At 42.5% G+C, this 20799-nt stretch overlaps 1 protein-coding gene across 2 annotated transcripts in view; it reads left to right on the plus strand.

The window, feature by feature from the left end:
• Positions 1–20558, plus strand: part of adamts3 (ADAM metallopeptidase with thrombospondin type 1 motif, 3) — a 150945-nt gene extending 130387 nt beyond the window's left edge. For both annotated transcript variants that reach the window (XM_068605151.1, XM_068605150.1), the window contains 4 exons: positions 2447–2579; positions 11302–11509; positions 12782–12899; positions 16565–20558. In XM_068605151.1, coding sequence (XP_068461252.1) covers positions 2447–2579; positions 11302–11509; positions 12782–12899; positions 16565–16965 — 860 coding nt within the window. In that variant the 3' untranslated portion in view covers positions 16966–20558. The remainder of the gene's footprint in view (positions 1–2446; positions 2580–11301; positions 11510–12781; positions 12900–16564) is intronic.
• The last annotated feature ends 241 nt before the right edge of the window (positions 20559–20799 follow it).

The following is a 20799-nucleotide window of genomic DNA, read 5'->3' on the forward strand; positions in this document are numbered from 1 at the left end:
GCTGGAGCCCTGTCCTCCAGACTAAAGCTGGGTTCCCTGTCCTCCAGACTAAAGCTGGAGCCCTGTCCTCCAGACTAAAGCTGGAGCCCTGTCCTCCAGACTAAAGCTGGAGCCCTGTCCTCCAGACTAAAGCTGGTGCCCTGTCCTCCAGACTAAAGCTGGTGCCCTGTCCTCCAGACTAAAGCTGGAGCCCTGTCCTCCAGACTAAAGCTGGTGCCCTGTCCTCCAGACTAAAGCTGGAGCCCTGTCCTCCAGACTAAAGCTGGAGCCCTGTCCTCCAGACTAAAGCTGGTTCCCTGTCCTCCAGACTAAAGCTGGAGCCCTGTCCTCCAGACTAAAGCTGGAGCCCTGTCCTCCAGACTAAAGCTGGAGCCCTGTCCTCCAGACTAAAGCTGGGTTCCCTGTCCTCCAGACTAAAGCTGGAGCCCTGTCCTCCAGACTAAAGCTGGAGCCCTGTCCTCCAGACTAAAGCTGGAGCCCTGTCCTCCAGACTAAAGCTGGAGCCCTGTCCTCCAGACGAGCTGGGTGCCCTGTCCTCCAGACTAAAGCTGGAGCCCTGTCCTCCAGACTAAAGCTGGAGCCCTGTCCTCCAGACTAAAGCTGGAGCCCTGTCCTCCAGACGAGCTGGGCTCCCCGTCCCATTCCCTGAGGCTGGGACACGGTGGTTAAGATGTTTCTCCTGTTCTAGTAAAGTTGCATATGAAGTTCAGTCTTCTCTAAATCTGGTGAAAGTTCTTCCAGACCGTGGTTTGGTGAAAAACAAGAAGAGGAAGTCAAAGTTCTTTGTCCTCTCTGTGCATCACCTCTTGTACCTCACAGACACACTAAACCCCTCCTCCTTTTCTTTAAGGGTCAGTCCTCGATCTTGTCTCTAAGATAAGCTGAGGGTTCGTTGCCTAATATGGTCACACTGGCTGCTGGACTCCAATACACAGGAGAGCGTTTTACATTTATCCATAATATAGAAAAGATGATATAACATAGCAACTTATAACGTCCTATGCATTTTATACGGTCTAATCACAAACTGTACATTAAATAAAAGACTAAACAGTACATATATTCCTTCAGTGGTTAAAAAGATAATGGTTATACATTAAAAAAAAAAAAAGGTTATTCTGAAAAAGAAAATAGTTATACGTTTTTAATGATTACACTTTTTTACTTTCATAATTTCCTCGATCACTCAACACGACCAAGGTCCTGGAGGGAGGAAATAAGAATCTGGCGCTTCACTGTGTCAAAGGCAGCAGAAAGGTCTAGAAGGATGAGGGCAGAGGACAGAGAGGCTGCGCTAGCAGTGATAAGTTGCCCAGAGACAGCAAGGAGGGCAGTCTCTGTTGAGTGGGCAGCTTGAATCCGGCCTGGAGACTTGCTTAAAGATAGCTCTTGAGAGTTTTGGAAAGAAAAGGAAGGACAGAGACAGGTCTGTAGCTGTTGACCTCAGACGGGTTGAGAGTGTGTTTCTTTAGGAGAAGGTAAACTCTTGGCTTCTTCCGAGAGTTAAGGAAACAGCCAGCTGAGACGGAGGTGTTCAGATGGATGAGAAAGGGAAGGAGGTCAGGAGCAATAGACTGGAGAACGTGAGATGGGACGGGGTCACGGGGTCACGGGGGCGGGCAGAGGTTACCAAGGTAAGAAGTTGATTACGAGACAGGCGGGTGAAAGAGGAAAGCGGCAGGGAAGAAGATGAAAAATGTAAATGTGGAGCGTGTGATATCCTTCATGGACGATGATTATCAGGCTCTAAAACACAAAGAAATATGAGAAAAGGAATCTCGTCCTTCTGGAACGTTATCACATTGACAATTATTTCATCTTTCACCAATAAGATCCTCCTGTCACCACTGTAGAAGTGCAGAGTTTGCAGTATGGAGTTATCCGTCAGAAAGAGGACGGTGCTGAACTCGTTTCTCTCTGCGCCGCCTTTTCTCTGTGAAAGATGCAGAGATGCATCATGCATTGTTGTTAAAGTTAAAAACCACACTGTGCATATAACTGGCTGTTTTTACACAGGTAATACAGCAAAATCTGTGTTGTCTGCATGTGCAGACAAACCTAATAAACACATAGAACATCATAAAAGTCTTTTAGTTTAAATAATTGTACGAGGCTCCTGAATTGGAGCGATCTTTGCAGTGTATTTTCTGTTTGAATGAGATGTTTGGTGATGAGGCATCTTTCAAATAAATACAACATGTTTTTCAGGAGATAATGACAATGAAAATACTATACTCTTTTCAATAGTTTAAAAAATATTGATGCTTTTCAATGATGTTACAAACATTAAATGTTGTCTAAAATTGCCAAACTTTAAATCAAAAACTGTCTGGAGAATGAAAATGATTGATTGCATTATATTTCCTAGTTTCTTTAAATTTTCTCTGCATCTGCTTGTATGGATTCCACAGAGACTCGCACGCTAAAGTCTTTTCTTCCTTTTCAGGCTTTCAGTACACCAAGTATGGGTGTCGAAAGAAAGGGGACACCAAGATGGTCCATCGGGGCTACTGCGACGCCGGCAAGAAGCCCAAACCCATCCGCAGGATGTGTAACCTGCAGGACTGCACGCAGCCGCAGTGAGTACAGACTTCTTCTCTGTCACTGTGATATAGTGGGAATAGTGAGAATAGTGAGGCGTACATAACGGCCATAAATCTTTTTTTTTATCAAGATGGAAACTGGGGTTTATTTGGATTTCCGAGCACTTTGTCTTTTGACTCCTGTGACGTAAAAGCAATTCCTTTGCTCTTTACAGATCTGTCACTCCAGGTGAGTCCATGTAGAGTGGAGCAGTGTGGGGGAAACCCTCCCTCACTGCATATCTCACAACGTTACCATATTAATGTACATTAACATGATATGTTACGTTTTCTGGAAAATCAACGGATGGAGACGATACAAAAAGATGATTCATTCTGATCCTAAATAACCCAGCCAATGAAATGCAGAGACAAATCACAGAACTGCTTCGCATTGATGCAAAATCATATAAACATGACCATAAAGGAGTCCTGCTCATTGATGTGCAGCATTGCCCACAACGGGGTCATGCATTTAGGGATATGAAAGGATTGATACAAAATCATTAACTATAAAATCGTTATCAAATCCATGTGGTCTCATTGTAAACAGTAGAGTTAATTATTATATGACCATTCCAACAGAAATCTAAACAGATTGTTGTACTTCCAAGTTTTCACACACTCCTTAAACCTTCAAAATCCCGATAAAAACAAAAGGTCTGGGCAGATTAACGCAATAACGCAAGATTAATCAGGCAAACCTTTAACGGCGTTAACTATTTGATCATGTGTTAACTGCATGTTGTTGTTTTTTGCATTGGGCGGGGCTTATCGCTTTAAATATCTCCCAGACGGCGTAGTTCAGACCTGGCGTCTCACGGCTCTCCCAGTCCGGCCCGCGTGAGGTCAAACAAACATTGACCAGCGCACTTGTTGAAGACAACACAGGCTGGACTTTTCTCACTGAGGAAGAAAAACTGAACTGAAGACATGAAAAGCACTTATTGCTTTTGTATAAAGTGAATCAATTGCTGGTCTTTAACATCTTTAAGGTAAGAAACAGACTGAACATGGACCAAAGAAGGAGTGGTTTGTCCCTCACAGGGACCCTTACTACTGAACATGGACCAAAGAAGGAGTGGTTTGTCCCTCACAGGGACCCTTACTACTGAACATGGACCAAAGAAGGAGTGGCTTGTCCCTTACTACAGTACCTGTTCAGAAACTATATATACAAACTATATATGTATGTATGTTAACTTGCTGTTGCTCCAGAGTGCTGTTATAGTGTTCTGATACTTCATTATTGAATTTGGCGTATAATGTGATTAATCGCAGAAAAATCATGCGATTAATCGGTTAATATGTATTCAACTTTGCCCAGCCCTAAAAAAGAAACATGCAACAGTAGAAACTGTTTGAAAAAGGGGCGGGCACGAAAAAAAACAAACAAGGCATTTGATTGGATCAACCTCCAGTCAACCTCCCTAGAGCCAGTTGAGAGAAGAGTGAAAACATGTTTTCCATCGAGAAAAGTGAGGTTTTTACTGACTTTCTCTGCTCATCAACCTCTACAGGTCTGATATAATTGACTGCCAGATAGGGGCGTGGCTTGCAGGCCGGTCGCTCCACACAGGACGCTGATTGGTCCGTGTGCTAGTTTACCAAAAATCAATAGCATTACTTGAAGCCTGACAAGGTTGATTTCCATGATTTTCTGCTGCCGCAGCAGAATGAGAGCCCTTTAACGGTGGAGCCTTCATGGGCTCTATGGCAGGTATGTAAGGCTTCAGTAAGCCTTTGAATCACTGATTTATTCAGAGAAGTATGTTTAAATGTTGTTCTCCAGCGACTAAGTATTACACTTTCATAAAGACAGTTGCTTTAAGAGAGCGATTACAGTAGAATAGTTATAATTAAAGCAACAAAGGCCAAGACGTCCTCACTTTCACACTGTCCACACATGCATTTTAAAGTGGCAGCTGAATTATTCATCCATAATTAAACACATTTTAAGTCCATTTCCCAAAAGATGTTTTTCCACTCTCTCATGTCACAGTAGCTTGTTCAGATTAAATCATATCACATGGAGAAGCTGCTAACAGCAATGATGCTGTTTTTGTCCCCACACTAGTTTAAAGTTATTTGGGAATAGCCAGTAACTCTTTATCTTACAACTCCCATGATGCAAATCCATAGCATTGTTCATGAGATCCTCCTGGTCTGAATCACATCCCTATGGCCAGAGGCCTTTTAATCTTCACATCTCCTCCTGAAGAGCACACCGAGGTCTGGAGACGGTGAAAACAAAAGTCCAAACAAGCAGATGAGTTGCCTACTTTGAAGTAGAGAATGGATTCAATTGGCTGATTCCTTACTTTATAGCTAGATGGTGTGAAAAAGTCCTAATGTAATGCAGTCAGTAACTCAGTGTTAAGTAGTGCAGATATATTCAGCAGCTATTCCCTTCGGTGCTGCAACTGAGCAGCGGCTTTAATCGGAAGTTAAACCCGTCTCCTAATGTTAGTTTTAGCACTTTGTTTAGCAACACGACAAATTCAAACCCTCAGAGATGGAGTTAAAGCCGAGGAGTCTCTAATCACAGCGATGGCTTTACGCCGTGCGAGATCCCGGAGCAGGTCTACTTCCTACCAATACGACTTGTAAGGGGAGCACCAAATTGTGTCGCAAGAGATCTATCAAAGAGGTTTTAAATTTGACTCTGGTACTGGAAAAGTGATGGCAGCTGGATTAGAGACGAGATAAAGGGAGCGGAGAAACAGCCTCTCTGTGTCAAAACAAACTCAAGCTGTGCGTAGCAGCTGCTGTGCTCCGAACAGCGGCAGCAGGAGTGCAAAAGTAAAAATATTAATGTGGGGAAATGAATCGTGTCGGCTGAGGTGATAAAGTCTAAATTCTGGGGCCGTGACAAAAAAAAAAAGCCTCTGGAGGTGAAAGAAATGGATGCCGAAGCTGATCAGTGATGGAGAGCCACAGTCAGAATCCTCCACCCCAAAAGCGGCTTCAGTTTAATCAGCCAACTTTATTACTTGGAGATGATGCAACGTAACGTGCTGAAGACCTCACAGAGCGAGCTACTGTTTCCCCGCCGGCTGTTCTGTTGAGCTTTAAACCACTAAAGGCGAGCGATGTAATGCTGCCGCGAGCGCATGCAGGCTGAAGCACTCGCTCCCTGGTGTCGGTTGTGTTCAGCGCTTAATACGGTTAGATTGACTTCTCTTTGGGATGTGCAACAACAAAAAAGGGAATAACTTGTGTGTGTGTGTGCGTGTGTGTGTGTGTGTGTGTGTGTGTGTGTGTGTGTGTGTGTGTGTGTGTGTGTGGATCACCTTGCCTCCTGCATCTTAATGCATAAGCTAAACTTTAAAAGTGGTGTGCATGAGACTTTTTGCCTGCAGAGGCTCTACCGGCCCGTTTGATCCAGACTGAAATATGCCAGGAATAATTAACTTTAACGTTCAAGGTCCCCAGAGGATGAATCGCACAGATTTCAGTGATCCTCCTGATTTATTCTCTCAGAGCCACCAGCAGCTCAAACTACTTATTCTACTGGGATTAACAGCCGCCAGCATGTCAGCCACCTGGGGCCGTTTTTTTTTAAGTATTCTTATCGGATCAAATCTTTAAAAAATATGGGTTCAGAAATTGGATTAGATCACGTAATCCAATATTATTGTTGATCCGGATCAACAATACTTCAAAACTTCATGGTATGATTGAGATCATTATAATCCCAAAAACCAGGATTAAACTGATCCCAGCATGAGGGTGGATTCATGGTGGATATCAGTAATAAAACTAGGTAACTAAAAGTGGTTAGTTAAATAATACAACATTTATATCAAGCATTTTACAGCATTTATATTTATTCAGCAATTTCACTTAAATGTATTCTTAATCTCAGCCCTATAATCAAGGCAGAAGGTCAATCACAGGTGGAGCCAGAAGGCCGACAGGAGCCCCAGAGAGGCTCAAAGCACCCAAAGAAATGACGCCTATGAGGTACTTCTGTAAAAAGAGACTGAAAGGGCAGAAGTACAGGTCCATCTCGCAGAGGAACAGCTTATTCTTGCCAGTTCAACTCAATAGATCTTGGTTTGAAACCTGTTTGAAACATCCATAATGGATTTGTGAGTAAAGTATGTACTTGTTGTAGGTCTCAGATGAGCGGACTGCCTGTTTCCAATATTGTTTGTTTGCTGTTCCGTTCAGTCCTTTCTGTTCAAATAAAGCATATTGGAGTGACCCCACACTATTACACTTGTTCTTCACATAGATACATTGTAATAAAATACATTTGTAACAAAAGGTTGCAAATTAATGCTTTAAATTTTTTTATTTTTTTATCCGATTCATTGAAAAAATAAGACAGATTAATCAGTTATTAAAATAATCGTTAGTTGCAGCCCTACAAGGCAGGTAAGGTCAGGTAAGAGGCAATAAATAACATTTAATGGCAGCTGGTCAGTTAACAAAACTAAAATGGAAGCAAAAAGGCCTCAAGGCCAAAACAATAAAGAAAAACCCACACACTAGCGAGAACACCAGATATGTCTTCTCTATTGCATCAAAAGGAAAAACAATACTGACCTCCCTTTCTATCCACAAAACCGGAGAAAACAGAGGTGAGAACAAAAACGGCAGAAACGCAGCTTCCCCGAAATGACACGTGCAACATTTATAAACACTTCCTGTTATTGCAATGTCATGATGGATGAAGAGGGTTGCAGTACTCTCTCATTCCCTCTCTACTTCCTTTTGACTCTTTGCACTCGGCACTCTTCGGTTTCTCCAGTCAGTCGGTGTGAGGAGACAGACCTTTGAAAAGAAAGGCTAATTTGCTCGATAGCAGGGCGGCTTTTCTTTTCATTATTTCTTGACTTGCAACCTTTTGCCTCCTGACTTGACCCGTCTCTCATCCTTGAGCTCAGGAAAGGTCTGAAAGTTTGGACAAACTTAAGATTCCAGCAGAAGAGATGATAAATGTCAAGAAGGAAATGTAGGACAGTGTGCCTGAACGAGATAAGATTACATGACTGGGGATGGTGTAGAGCAATACCAGGTTGTGGGGAGGGAAGCTGAATATTATCATAGTACCTTTGCTAGAAATAAGAATTTAAAAAGGTGGTCTAAAACTTTGTGGTCACGGATCTCAGGGGCCTGAAAGACGGGAGTAAAACTCTGGAGAGATGATGTCGCATGTGGTTTGAAGACAGGGTTAGATAGTAATAGCTTCACAGGAAACCTGGGCCCTCCACAACAATCGGGCTACAGAAGTTTCTCTCAGACCGTTGATCTGATAACTTGAGAAGAATCAGAAAGTCCAATGACCAAAATCCTCAATCCGGCTGAAATATATAGTGAAAAAAAAGGCCATGATCTAAAAGTTTATTGTTAAAAATTGGCCTTAAAACACTTAAAGTGATGTTCAGAGACATCAACCCTGCAGATAAGAGGATGAATTGCTGTGCAGCACATTAAAAGCTTGTCATTGTGATTCAAAGGACTCAACATCTGGAGGAACCTCCCTCTGTGTGGCTCACAAAACAGTCTTGTTTTCCTTTTTGGAAACGCCGGTAGCGCTGAGAACAAAACACAGACGGTTTTGTCAGTCTGAAGGAGGAGTTCTGTAACTTTTGTTGACTTCAACCACTTCTAAAATACTGCAGTCTCTAAATGTTTAATGTTGGTGTGTACACAGCAGAGGCAAACTCACATCGCAGCCTCAGAAATACAGCAAAGTCCACTTTCACACAAACATGTTTTTGGACATCGTTTGTTGGTAATATGGCAATCTCTGAGTTGATTGATGACATCGGGATGCACACATTGTATTTAGTAGTAGTGTATTAGCAATATGGCTAAAAAAAAGTCTCTCACAGCAGGAAAACAGAAACAACTGACAAACTGACTTGCAAGAGAAAAGATGAAGCGTGCTGCGTTGGTTCAACTTTGTCCCATCGTGCTTACCGTAGCTGTGCATGCACACCGTTTACCTGCACAATGAGCATTATTGTTTTCTCTGCCAGGAGAAAATGAGACCCACCATGTGGGAGTGAGTGAGTGAGTGTGTGAGTGAGTGAGTTTGCGTGTGGTTGCATCTTTGTGTCTGTCCACAAAATTAGGCCGCAAACTGCATAATATTTTGTCCCTTTTATTTAATCAAATATTACAACAGCAGCCGGTGCATATGTGTGCCTTTTCAGTGACTTTCTTTCAGTGTGGTTGATTTTATCTGGATTTACTTGTGTTACTACGTGAATGTCTGACTTTGTGTTTCTTTCCCTGTCGAACTCTCTGAAAGAAACGTACCTTCCCTTTTTCTAAAGGGTCATTTCACCGAGAACATAAAGCATATAGGCCGCAAAAGTTTGTTGAGATTTCTGCCACCACGTCGTTAGTAGCGCTCAATTCATCCAAAAATGTAAATTAAAAACATAACAGGAAAATACCCCAACCACTTTGTTTCAAAAGTAGAAAACTTGGTAAATTGTCACGTTTCGGCGGCTGAGATTATAATCTGATTTGGGTAAACTAACCCTTCATAAAGGGCTGATTGGGTTGGGGTGATTGCTCGTTAATTCTACAGAGCAGTAGAAGCAGAAGAATAGTAAGTAATTACTTTCCAAAGACAAAGACTGCTGCTTTCAAAGCTGTTGCCGTCTGCTTTGGAAGCACACTCTACAAAGACAAAGACGCCCGAATTCATGATTTATTATTGGAACGGCTCTTTCTCCCCACATTCAACAGTCTCTTCAGCCCAGATGGGGTTGCAGGTCTGCTAGGATTGTAAGGGAGTGTTTCTTCTGTAGTTTTTTCTTTTATTGAACTTTTCCTTTTCTTTTTTTTGTACTTTTATCTAAACCACAATCCGCTCATTAGGTTATAATTCCCGCCACGTGAGCCGTTTCTTTGTTTATTCTGCTGCTAGATCGTCTAGAAAGCAGCGCGTGGAGGATCCGGGAGAAGCCCGCTCAGTCCCTGCCTGCTAGGGAATTGAGTTGAAGAAAGGAGGTCTGATCAGAGGTTTGGTGGAGGAGATTATCTTGCAGTGTGACGGGTTTACAGATTCAGACCCCCGATCAATCCGCCGCTCACCACTCGGTGAGAGTGCCGGGTTGGTGAGATAACGCTGTGTTCAACCCTCTAGGTTTCTGTCTCACAGGGATCCCTCACCTCTCTGCTTCTACTGAAACTCAAACCTATCAAAGAAGCAGATCAATAGGAAAGGACTTGAAGGCAGGTTTATGTTTCCTTCGCAGCAAAAAGTTCATGTTTTTCAAGCAAAGATATCGGATGTTTGGAAGTTCAACGTCATCAAACAAGAGCTTTTCTTTGTGTGTGTGTGTGTGTACTGAATGTATTTGGGTTTTGTACTGATTAAAAAACATAGAAGTAAAACATAGACATCAACTTGGGTTCTGGGAAATTGTAATTGGCACTTTAGAGACCAGACAATGAATCGATTTATCATAAACATAATAAGAGGATTAATCCCTTTGGCCAAGTTTCCCTTGAATGATAAAAAACTGATATTCAAACATTTAAACACACTGCTGTGTTAGATAACGATGCCCCATAAGCAGTAAATTGTGGTTTCAAAAAATGATTTTTTTTTTCACTGGGTCATGTATGCTATCCTATTAGCATACATGACCCAAAAACACAGGCTACCTAGACATTGTGATTTTTCTTTATTATTTCAGTCGTCTGTGAAGTAGTCAGCGTGATATCGATCTCAGGTATGATCTGCTTCCGTCATCTGAAAAAAAACAGTGAAATATAATAAAGATCACTATATATATATATATATATATGTAAAGAGCGTACCAGACAATGGCTGAATAACAATATTTATTATATTATCACCAACAGTATCATGAGCAATGTGAGATAAAGTGCTGCTGAATGTCGTTATTTAAAAAACAATTTGCATGCTTTCATGCAGCGGTGGATAGAAACAACCTTTACGTTGTCTCAATGAGGCGTTGGAGGAGTGTTAGCGTGTTAATTACTGGAAGCCTGGTGTCGCCTCCAGAAGAATTCAGTTTGACAACTTCTCTCGTTCGCATAATTTATTTCCTTAATCACAGGTAAAGTAACACGCGCTGCAGTTGCAAAGGCAGGGAGTCGTCCAGTCAACGCACAAGTTAACCGTCTAAATTAAAAACAACACCCCGAACAGCCGGACGTTCGGCTCTTTAATACACGGTTTTCTGTCATCAACATATCAAAGCAAAGTAACATTTATTTGGCTCTAAACTGTCAAGAGGAGGAGAATTGTGTCCTCATCTCTTCTCACAGAAAGAGACGTGCAACCTCCAGTCTGCTTCTCTGGTGTCAACATACTGATAAACAGGTGTGTGTGTGTGTGTGTGTGTGTGTGTGTGTGTGTGTGTGTGTGTGTTCAGGAGTGCAGACATCTGACTAAAGTTCCCTTGAGAACCAGACATTTCTAGACACAACTACGACTGCATAGCTGTTTTGTACTGACCTCGCTAACCTAACCTGAACTTCACTCGACATGAATATGAAAAGCATCTACAGAAATTTTAGATTAATATTATCAGGAGTCGCGTGTGTTTGTTCTGATGGATTACTGCTGTTTAGAACCCACACATTCACTTTTACTCGAGTAGGATTATGGATGTAGGACTTCTTCCGCCTCTAGTGTGCAGACACTCTTTTGTCACGGCGTAATCAGCTCAACCGAGCTGCATATCCCCGAGTAACATGCTCTCTTTGTTTCATCCAGATGGACCTCGGAGGACTGGGAGCATTGCACCAAAACCTGCGGCAGCCTGGGCTTCCAGATCCGGACGGTGCGCTGCGTTCAGGGCCTCAGCGAGGGCACCAACCGCTCCGTCCACAGCAAGTACTGCAGCGGGGAGAAGCCGGAGAGCCGGAGGCCCTGCAGCAGAGTGTCGTGTCCCGCCCAGTGGAGGACCGGAGCCTGGTCAGAGGTTCGGTACCCACGGGAGGTTTCTTTGAAAGAGAGATGACTCTAACGTTAGAGGGTCTCTCAGCCACAGATCCCTGTGATTGATTGGATGTTCAGCGTCACCTCGGTTTCAATTAACTGTCAGCTTACTTGATTTTTTGTATAAAGTGAAGCATGAGGCGTCAGATATTTAATTAAGGGCAGTGTCATATCTCAGTGGAAAACATGTCAGTCTAAGTGCTCCCGTTTCATCAAATCAGAACTTTTAAAGATTAAAAAAAATCTAAAAAATCAGACCTCCTGCTTAGTGTTGCAGACCAGCTGATTGGTGTGAGCTGGTTTCAGATGTATTTTTGATGATATGGTCCGTCTTTATGTGCACGTAGACGTGCATATTTGTGCACATAATAGTTCAATAATATAGGGTTTGAACTGTATGAATTTATCTTAGCATCAGTCACAAACAGCTGCAGACGGCTCCTCTGTCTCCATCTCAGAGTAACGTGGTGGTTCGCTTTGATCTTTAGCTGTAGCTTTAGTTTTAGCAGAAGAATTAGCAGAATAAGTATGCAGCGAGTGTAGATAATGACAGTGTGAGCTGCATGGAAGCTCCGACAGCTTGACAGCTTAGCTAAGGGTAATTTCCCCTGACGCCATTTTGGTATTTGTCAAACGTCATCGCCATCGTGGAGTGCATTTTGAAGTTGAGATGACGAGATATTAACCAGAGCGTTTTCAACGTTTTATGAAAAGCAAATTTTAATCATAGCAAATTCAAAGAGTGAATAGTTTTTAAGGGGCCGGTAAAGAGCAGTAAGTGGCTGTATGAAACAGACAAAACAAGTTTTTTTGTTGAGAAAGTGTGAGTCATTCCAACCACGAGAGGTCCTTGAGCATGCAGCTGTAGCTGGCAACACAACACATGACGCAATGTGCTGCATCAGAATGTGAGATCAGCTGCAGACTCGCACAAGGGCTGACACACAGACACACTAACGATCGCATGAGCCTCCTGGCAGAGGTAAAAAATGAAGTCAAAATGCCGCTTCTCAGACAAACCTCCTAAGTCCTGTTCAGAAAACCAATCCAGGAGGGAAACGCCCGCTGCGTGGGGAATCTGCACGCAGCAGGGTGTGCAGATTCCCTTTGTGAGGAACCGTCTGGAAAGAGAAATCTCCATGCCGAGGCTTGTCATCCCACTCAGTTGTTCTGACATTTGCTGCGGCCCGTGTGACATGCTCTGCTATTTGTCTCAGCATGTGAGCGAGTCCCCTGTCTTGCCTCTCCTCCGCAGTGCTCTGTGAGCTGTGGAGAGGGGATGGAGAGGCGACTGGTCACCTGCCGGATCGGAGATCAGTGTAACGGGGACAAACCGGAAACTGTGAGGTTTTGCAGACCGGGACCCTGCCACGGTAAGCACGCCATTTATTAAGGACGCTTAGCGGCCGATTACACCAGGCGGGTTTTTTAACTAGGCGGGTTTGGGTTCACGATATTGAAAAAAAAAAAGTACGGCGAATACCACCATCTGTTCTGCGAATTGTGTCTGGACGACGAGAGCTTTCAGTTGTACTTTGGGCTGAGCAGGAGTCAGCTGGAGCTTCTGAGCAGTAGAGTCCTGTTTCCATCTAGAATTGTAAAGCTCTTCGTAATTAAATATCGCTAATATTAGCGCCGCGTCGGAGGCCATTTTCTTTTAAATTCCCGGCTGTTCACACCACAAGACAGGAAGGAGTGAAGCCCGCCTCTCGACACGCGGCGTTTAAAAGGCCGTACCAGAGGAAAACAACGGTTTTGCTAGCGATGCGTTTTTGAGAGCCTTATGCAAGTCCTTTTTCTAAAATAGGTCTTGTCAGCGCCGGCGATTGCTGTAGGCGAACAAGGCGACTGCCTAGAGCGACAAATGAGTTGGGGCGCCCTCACAGCGCACATTTCAGCACTGTGAGCAAGACACGTCACATCAAAGATGTCATAATACGGGTATGACAACAACTCGGCCAAAAATCTGATTTTTTTTTGTCAAGAAAACGGGAACTGATTGGCCAAGACTCGACACGTCACATCAAAGATCTTCGATTGCAAAGAAGGCTCACTCCAAAAAGAAAATCGTTTGCGCGATCTGAAAACTCTATTGCACGGCCACTTCGACTGACCCGTGACATTTGCAAAAATGAAGCGGTCCAAACCATCTGGAGCACAGGGACGAAAAAGGAAAAAGAGGAAAAGAAGTGAAGTATAGAGGTAAGTCTTCTCATCTCAGCCGTTAAGGAGTCAAACAAAGTACATTTAGTATTGTGCATCACCGGATATTAGACGTTTCATTGGAGTCACTTAGGCTAGCCACAGCTAGCTAGCAACTGTTACTTTGCTAATTTGCTACTTTGCTAATTTGCTACGTAGGCTATTACTAGCAAACGTAACTTCACTGATAACCTACATGGATGTACATGTGTAAAGACCAGTATCTGGATGACGTATGCTGGTTATGAAAAGTAGTTGCTGTCTACATTCATTATAAATGGCATAAGTTCTGTTTAGTGAATTGACAATAGCGGGTGCATACACACACAGTAACCATTTTGGGGATAGTGGTGGTGTTCACCCTTTTGTACACTTCCTCCCCAGGAATATACTAAAATGTATGTGTTTTTTGTTTTTATTTTTTATTTTTATTTTAAATTGACCAGATGCACTCAGGCAATTTCTTCAGAGGCCGGCACTGCTGGAGAAAGGACGCCTGATTTGCCTCCCTCTGAACTTTGTTAGTAGCCGACACAACTGGCACTATTGTTGCTGTTTTTGTTATTATTATTATTATCGATTATTACTTTCATAATCACATCAAATGTATTCTACTAATTGTAATCAGTAGCATTATTTAGCCTTGTAGCAGTGGTGGCAGTACTCGTAATTTATCTACTGCAAGTTACATGGTCACATAAAATGTATTTGTACAATGCAACTACATGGATGTGTGGGAGATGCTTGTTCAATGAGGGGGGGGGGGGGGAAGGAGGGGGGGGTAGCAGAGGTGAAGTGAGGGGAATTTGTGTGTAAGGGAAAAAAAACCCTGTCAAACCTTGTTAACCACAGTCATTCTCTATACAGCTTGTGTCATGTTTTGAGGTTTGTTCAATAGCAATATTTGAAAAAAAGAGTGTTTTGCACACTTTATGGAGTTAATTTAATCCTAACTTTGAGTGTGTAATAAGGTATTTAAAATAATAAAAAGAAAATGTTCTGAAACTATTCTGGTGTTTGTTTATGCACTGTTAATAATTGTCTCTTCAGTGATGTAAAATATTGTGTGTTTGTGGGGGGGGGGGGCTCAAAACTCACTCTCCCCGAGGGCAACCAAAGGGCTAGAGCCGGCCCTGGGTCTTCGGACCCCAATTCTGTCAACAATTCCTTCAAAACAAAAGCAGAATTTGTCATTTCCTCCTGGAGGTTTGCAGGTTTACCTCCTTTACTACAAGGTATGTGTCGTCCCGACCCCCCAGTCGCTTTCCATCAGTTTCCACATGGCATTGAAATCAATGTGCAGACCTTTGGAATTTACTGGAGTCGCACGATTCATCACAGGGAACGTCAAGGCTGCCTTAATTAGTTTTAAAGTTCTATTCTTGGGTCCTCGCTAAAGTTCATAATCCAATTTCCTTTAAATATTCTGTCCTTCAGCTCACAACAATAATACAACTTCTCTGATGAATGACTCCTTCATGCAGGTTTTATGAGTCTGCAAATTATTTTCATTACTAACGGAAATGAATAAAAAACAGCTGCAAAGAAAACATGCGTCTGAAATGTGGAACACCTCGTTATGGTGAGTAGAGCGGTCATCAGCACACAGCGTGTGTTTAGTAGTAGTGAAGGACTGACACACGCAAAGTCTGCAACAGAAGAAATATCAACTTCTTCTTCCTACAAAAGAAAGTTGGATTTGTTTGCTTCAAAACGATTGATCATGGAAATGAGATAAGCTACAAGATAACATAAAAGATCAAAGAAATGTCTATGACTATGTGCAAGCTTCATCACTTTGTGACTGGTGACTGAATGAATGGCCATCAGCTGGGACCCGTCTGGTTTTCACCAGCAGCTGATCCATTGATCAAAAGCATCTGCCTCCAGTCATTCATTATGGCGTTGTGCTGTAATTGACATAAGGGCTGCTGTGCAGTGAACATTACATAATCTTGCTTTAACAGCTCAATTTGCATTTATTTAAAAATGACATTTATTAAATGTCCACGTATACCGATTACCTGACGGAGCCCTCCCTATGAAGCATGAATGTCAAGCAGCTTTGCAGCAGAGATGCAGGGATACATGAGGATGAAGATGCAAAAAAACACATGTATATTGACCCACTCGCGACGTGGCTGCACATCCTGAATATGCAGCGAGTAGTAAAGGAAACCAGGTGGGGACTTCCTCCTGCAGCACATTTACTTTACACTGACAAGAGAAAGGTAGGAAAGAGAAACAGGATTTTTGAAACGGCTGAAATTACAAATGAATTCAGGAAGTTGCCCCAACATGTTATACTGTGTATTATTTATTATAACTTAATTATTAAAGTAAGTTTACACACCGTAAAATAACATAATTGTCAGCGTGTAAGTTCTTGTTATGGTACGGTTTAGTACTGAAAGGAAGCAATTCATGACGCACGGCCATTACCTTATGAGGGAGAAAAATGCATGCAAGTCAATGTGTTTGTTTGTTTTCTGTTTGCAAATAGGTTCATCTCCATAAATCCTCGAGGGACAACTAAAAACCTTTTTTTGAAGATCTGTAATTTCACATAAAAATGTTGACGCCGTAAATATCTCCTTCACTTCCCGCGTGTGTTGCATTGATTAAAGGGAAGTCGATCAACAGTACACCAAAAGTACAAACTAAAATAGAAAAACTGTCTGCATACCCACTAACGGTGAAAGAGTCACAGTTGTTGCCTCTTGTGCATTAACGTAACATGTTAACAACTCCTCCAACATTGTGGACGACAGTACATTCTGTCTACTAATCAATACAAAATAAAACACGTCGTTTGCTTTTTTTTTTTGTCTTCCAGACGAGCCGTGTAACGGAGACAAGTCCATCTTCTGCCAGATGGAGGTGCTTGCGCGATACTGCTCCATCCCGGGCTACAGCAAGCTGTGCTGCGACTCCTGCAGCAAGCGCGGCGGCGCCCTGTCTCTGTTCTCGGAGGCGGCCGAGGCCGAGGACCACGTTCGCTTCGGCTCCGCCTCCCAGCTGCTCGAGACTTTGACGGCCTCCTCGGCGGCCGCCGCCAAACGCGCCGCGCCGAAGAAGAGCCCGGCGAAGACCACGACGGCGGCGCCTCGGCGGGTCCCGCGACACGTCGGTCTCGCCGGCAGGAAGCTGCTCGCCGTGGCGCCGCTCGCCCCGGCAGAGGGTCAAAGGTCGAGCGGCTCGACGGATAGTCGGTGGCCCGCTGAAGTGGAGCGATGAGAGCGAGGCCCTTCTTCCCCTTCAGGACTCGTAATGTACAGCAGCTTCATCCTGAGTCTTCTCATGCCAGAAACACCAACGGAGAGAGGAAAAAGAAAAGTGCGGGTTCACTTTGTTTTGTTTGTTTTTTAGAGTCCCCTCCCCGCTCGCCCCTCATATGGACTTTAAAACGACGTCTCACAGGGAGCTCCCAGAGCATAACACATTTCATTGAGGAGAAGATAAAACTATTTTTGTACTTTTTTTCAAACTAAAGGCACGTGGTCAGAAAACAAAGGCTGATGAAACAGTTGTGTTCAGCAGGGAATCACTTTAGGTATCAAAAAGACAAAAGACAGCTAAATATTTCAATAAAATGACATTTAATTAACTCCACCCCTCCCAAACTTTTTACCAGTCGACGTTACAAATGAATAGCTGCTTAATTCCAACCAAAGCTTTTGAACCCAACAACTCCTGTATCTTCCTGTACCCCCCCCCCCCCCCCCCCGACCCCCACTCGGTTGCTCTTTTTGTCTGGTCTTCTCATTTAATTTCAATTTTGGCAGCGGGTCTTCCGGCAAAATCCTCAGCAGACGGCAGGAGAGGGAAAATGTCAACGGGTGCAGTCATTAGAGCCGATTAAATTTGTGAAACTGACTGCGGAGCGAGAACGCGGGGTTAAAAATCGACACAAGGAATTTTGAAACAAAACGCATTCGGAGTGTGAACGGCTCCATTTACCGGGACGTCGTTCACAGAGGTTTTGGGTTTGATTGACATTGCTAAACATCATGTCGCCAATGAAACGCGTCAACTTCCAGTCTCTGGACCGGCACCTTTTGAGCTGCGTGGGAGGTTTGCTTTGAGTGTGACGTGAGTGACGATGAGCAAAACGTTCAGAAGATCCTCTCACGCAGCTGAAAAATAATCCCCTTTTTTACTTGAACTTTACAAACTGCCATTTTCTTGCCAAAAAGATGTTGGTGTGAAGCTGGACTTGCAGAGAATGCACCTGTCCCCGTACTCGAGGAGTCAAAACAAAAAAACACCAGACTTTATGGGGCCGAGAAGGAAAAGAGGCCAAACCAGTGAAAACCATCAGGAAAATGGTTTCAGTTGTATAGATTGTTTTATATAACCAGCAATGTCTGTTAAATTGCGCTCTACAGTTTTTATGGAAATGGGTATTTATAAAGGTTCCTGTAAATACTGTACATGAAAATATCAGTATTATTTGAAGAAGCTGAGGATACTTTAAAAACACATTTTATTCAATTATAATAAAATATATTATTCTAAATGTTTACAGTTTCAGCAGCTTTGTTAAATGGACTTTACTGATGCAACATCTCATTCGTCCTGAGACGTACGCTTGTTTGCTTTCTTGCCGAGAGTCTGTTATGATGATCGATACCTTATGTAGCTTAGCATAATGACTGGAAGCAGGGGGGAGCTAGCCTGGCTATTTGTCCTAAACAACGCCACCGAGCTCATCAGTTGATATATTACATTTTGTTAGTTTGATCTTCACAAAAACCGACTTGTAAAAATCGAGGCTAGCTGTTTCCTCCTGCTAGCGGTCACTGCGTTAAGCTAAGCTAAGTCAAGCTAACCATCTTGTGGTTGTCCTTTTCTAACCTGCAGACAAGAGAGTGATATAAATCTTCTCTAACTTTTGGTAGAAAGCGATGAGCTCATATCTTAGTGTCAAACTATTTCATTCAGAAGCATCTTGTAAACTTTAACCACGGCCTTTACCTTTTTTATAAATCAGAAGTTTGTATGATGCTAGCCATCGACCTTGTCAAGTCTTTGTATTGACCTCCTTGTGAAGGTTTTTGCTCAGAAAGGTTGTTTGGTCAAAGAAGGGAACTAAGTAGGGAACGTACTTAGCAAGTGTTCCTAAACTGTGTGTTAAAAACAGCAGGTGCTTGTTCAGTTTGAACAACTTAAAAAAAAAAATACCACGCAACTGAAATGTGTTTGGAAATGTTCTACTTTGATGTGAAAGTGTAAATGCTCGTCTTGAACAATGCTGTTCAGTGTTGGATTTGCAGGTTATTTTCTACAGTAACATATGCTGTTTTGAATTTCAACTTACTTAAAGCGGCATTAAGCTTTTTCTGACCACTAGGGGGCAGAAAGACTCCCAAACAAACTCACAGTATTTACCGATCCAGCAGAAACAGAGCAACACGAGCGTCCCACTGAATCAAGTTTCTGTCCACCTGATGAATATAAATCCAACATGTGTGCTCCTTTTAGCTCCTTTTAGCTCCTTTTAGCTCCTTTTAGCTCCGTTTGGTCTCTACCAACTCCTGAGGGAAATATGTGATCATCTGTAAATGTCTTTAGCCTCTAAATATTCCACTTTTCTAACCAGCTTGCTTATTTCAGCTCTGTGCAGTTTGGTGCTAACACAAGCTGTTAGCCCGGGAGCTGTTAGCCCTCGAGAGCCGATGTGCTAAAAGCAGTGGTACAGGTGTGTATTCTCAGGTGGTTCAGTGTGCTTTCACACTGCTAATTGGATTACAACGTTACACATTTCGCCCAATGGAGCTTTGAGCTCATCACACCCATTCACATCCAACCAAACAAGGTTTTATAGAACATCTTGTGTTTGTAGGAACAATGCATCATTGTAAGCAAAAGACGCTGAAAAGGATTCGACAATATATATACTTTTTTATTTCTTTTTTTTCAAAATATTTCTGAAAAGGCTTTTTTTTATGGTGGAAGACGGTTCAGGAGAGAAAAAGCTATTTATTGAAATAAATCCTCACAACCACCATGCATCTGACTGCAATAGCAAAGACACAGTTTTGTGTTTTCAGCAAAATAAATAACTATTCATACTCACGCCTGTGTGCCAATGTATAGTACATGTATATAGCATTGAGTACATAAATATTTATTGAGACTTAAAGGGTTCAGCTTTGTTTTTAGTGTGTGCTGTGCCAACTCTTCAATACAGCAGATAAACCATTGAATCACATTTATGAAAATATTTTTCAACCCCATTTTCATCTTCTAAATGGATTTCTAAAAAAAACCTAAAAAAATGATAGACTAGAAATGACATTGTTTTTTGCAAACAATTAGATGTACATATACATGCTCGATCCTGAGATGTTTTACTTTGTCAGAAAGCTGTCTTTTCACAGCTGTTTTGTAGACGTTACCAGAGCTGTTACATCACAGTGACATGACCAGACAAATGCTTTATTTTAACCAATAAAACATTCATAGTTTAGCAGTAAAGTTGTTTTTATGCTGTTAGTAGATGTCAGTATTGTCTAACCATTTTACATTTCCCTCCTTTGTTCTTTTCACGTCCTTTACTTGCTGCCTTTACAACATTGCTGCTAATGTTATGCAGAGCTTGTAATAATACATAGGATGTAGTTGTAGATGTTACATTGACAATCCCTGAGCCTCAGACAGATAATACTGCAATGCATTCTCCATGTACTGTATTAATAATACCCACTGTGCTGTCCGTGCATTTTGAGTATTACGATTGTCATGACTGTCAGTCACTCTCCGCTCTATTCGCTTTTCCTATGTATTTGTGTAGATTGAAGTGTACACTACTGATGCTGTTTGTTGTAATGGGGAGCACATAGCAATAAAAGATATGATTAACTACTCGGATGTCTTGCTTTCAGTCTTTCTACATGAGCATTGCGGCAGAAAGAAAACAATCTGTTTTTATACGGTTTTAATGAAAAAGCTGAAACATTATTGACGGAGGTTTACTGTCGGTAGGTGGATTTATCAACCTTTTTCCCCGTGTGTTTCCAGGCTTCATGCCCATATAGCAGCTTGGTACTTGACTCCCTGTGTCTTAAA

The sequence above is a fragment of the Clinocottus analis genome, unplaced genomic scaffold, assembly GCF_023055335.1.
Source record: "Clinocottus analis isolate CAN_PGR_092001 unplaced genomic scaffold, fCliAna1.0.p SCAF_7, whole genome shotgun sequence".
Taxonomy (NCBI): Eukaryota; Metazoa; Chordata; class Actinopteri; order Perciformes; family Cottidae; genus Clinocottus; species Clinocottus analis.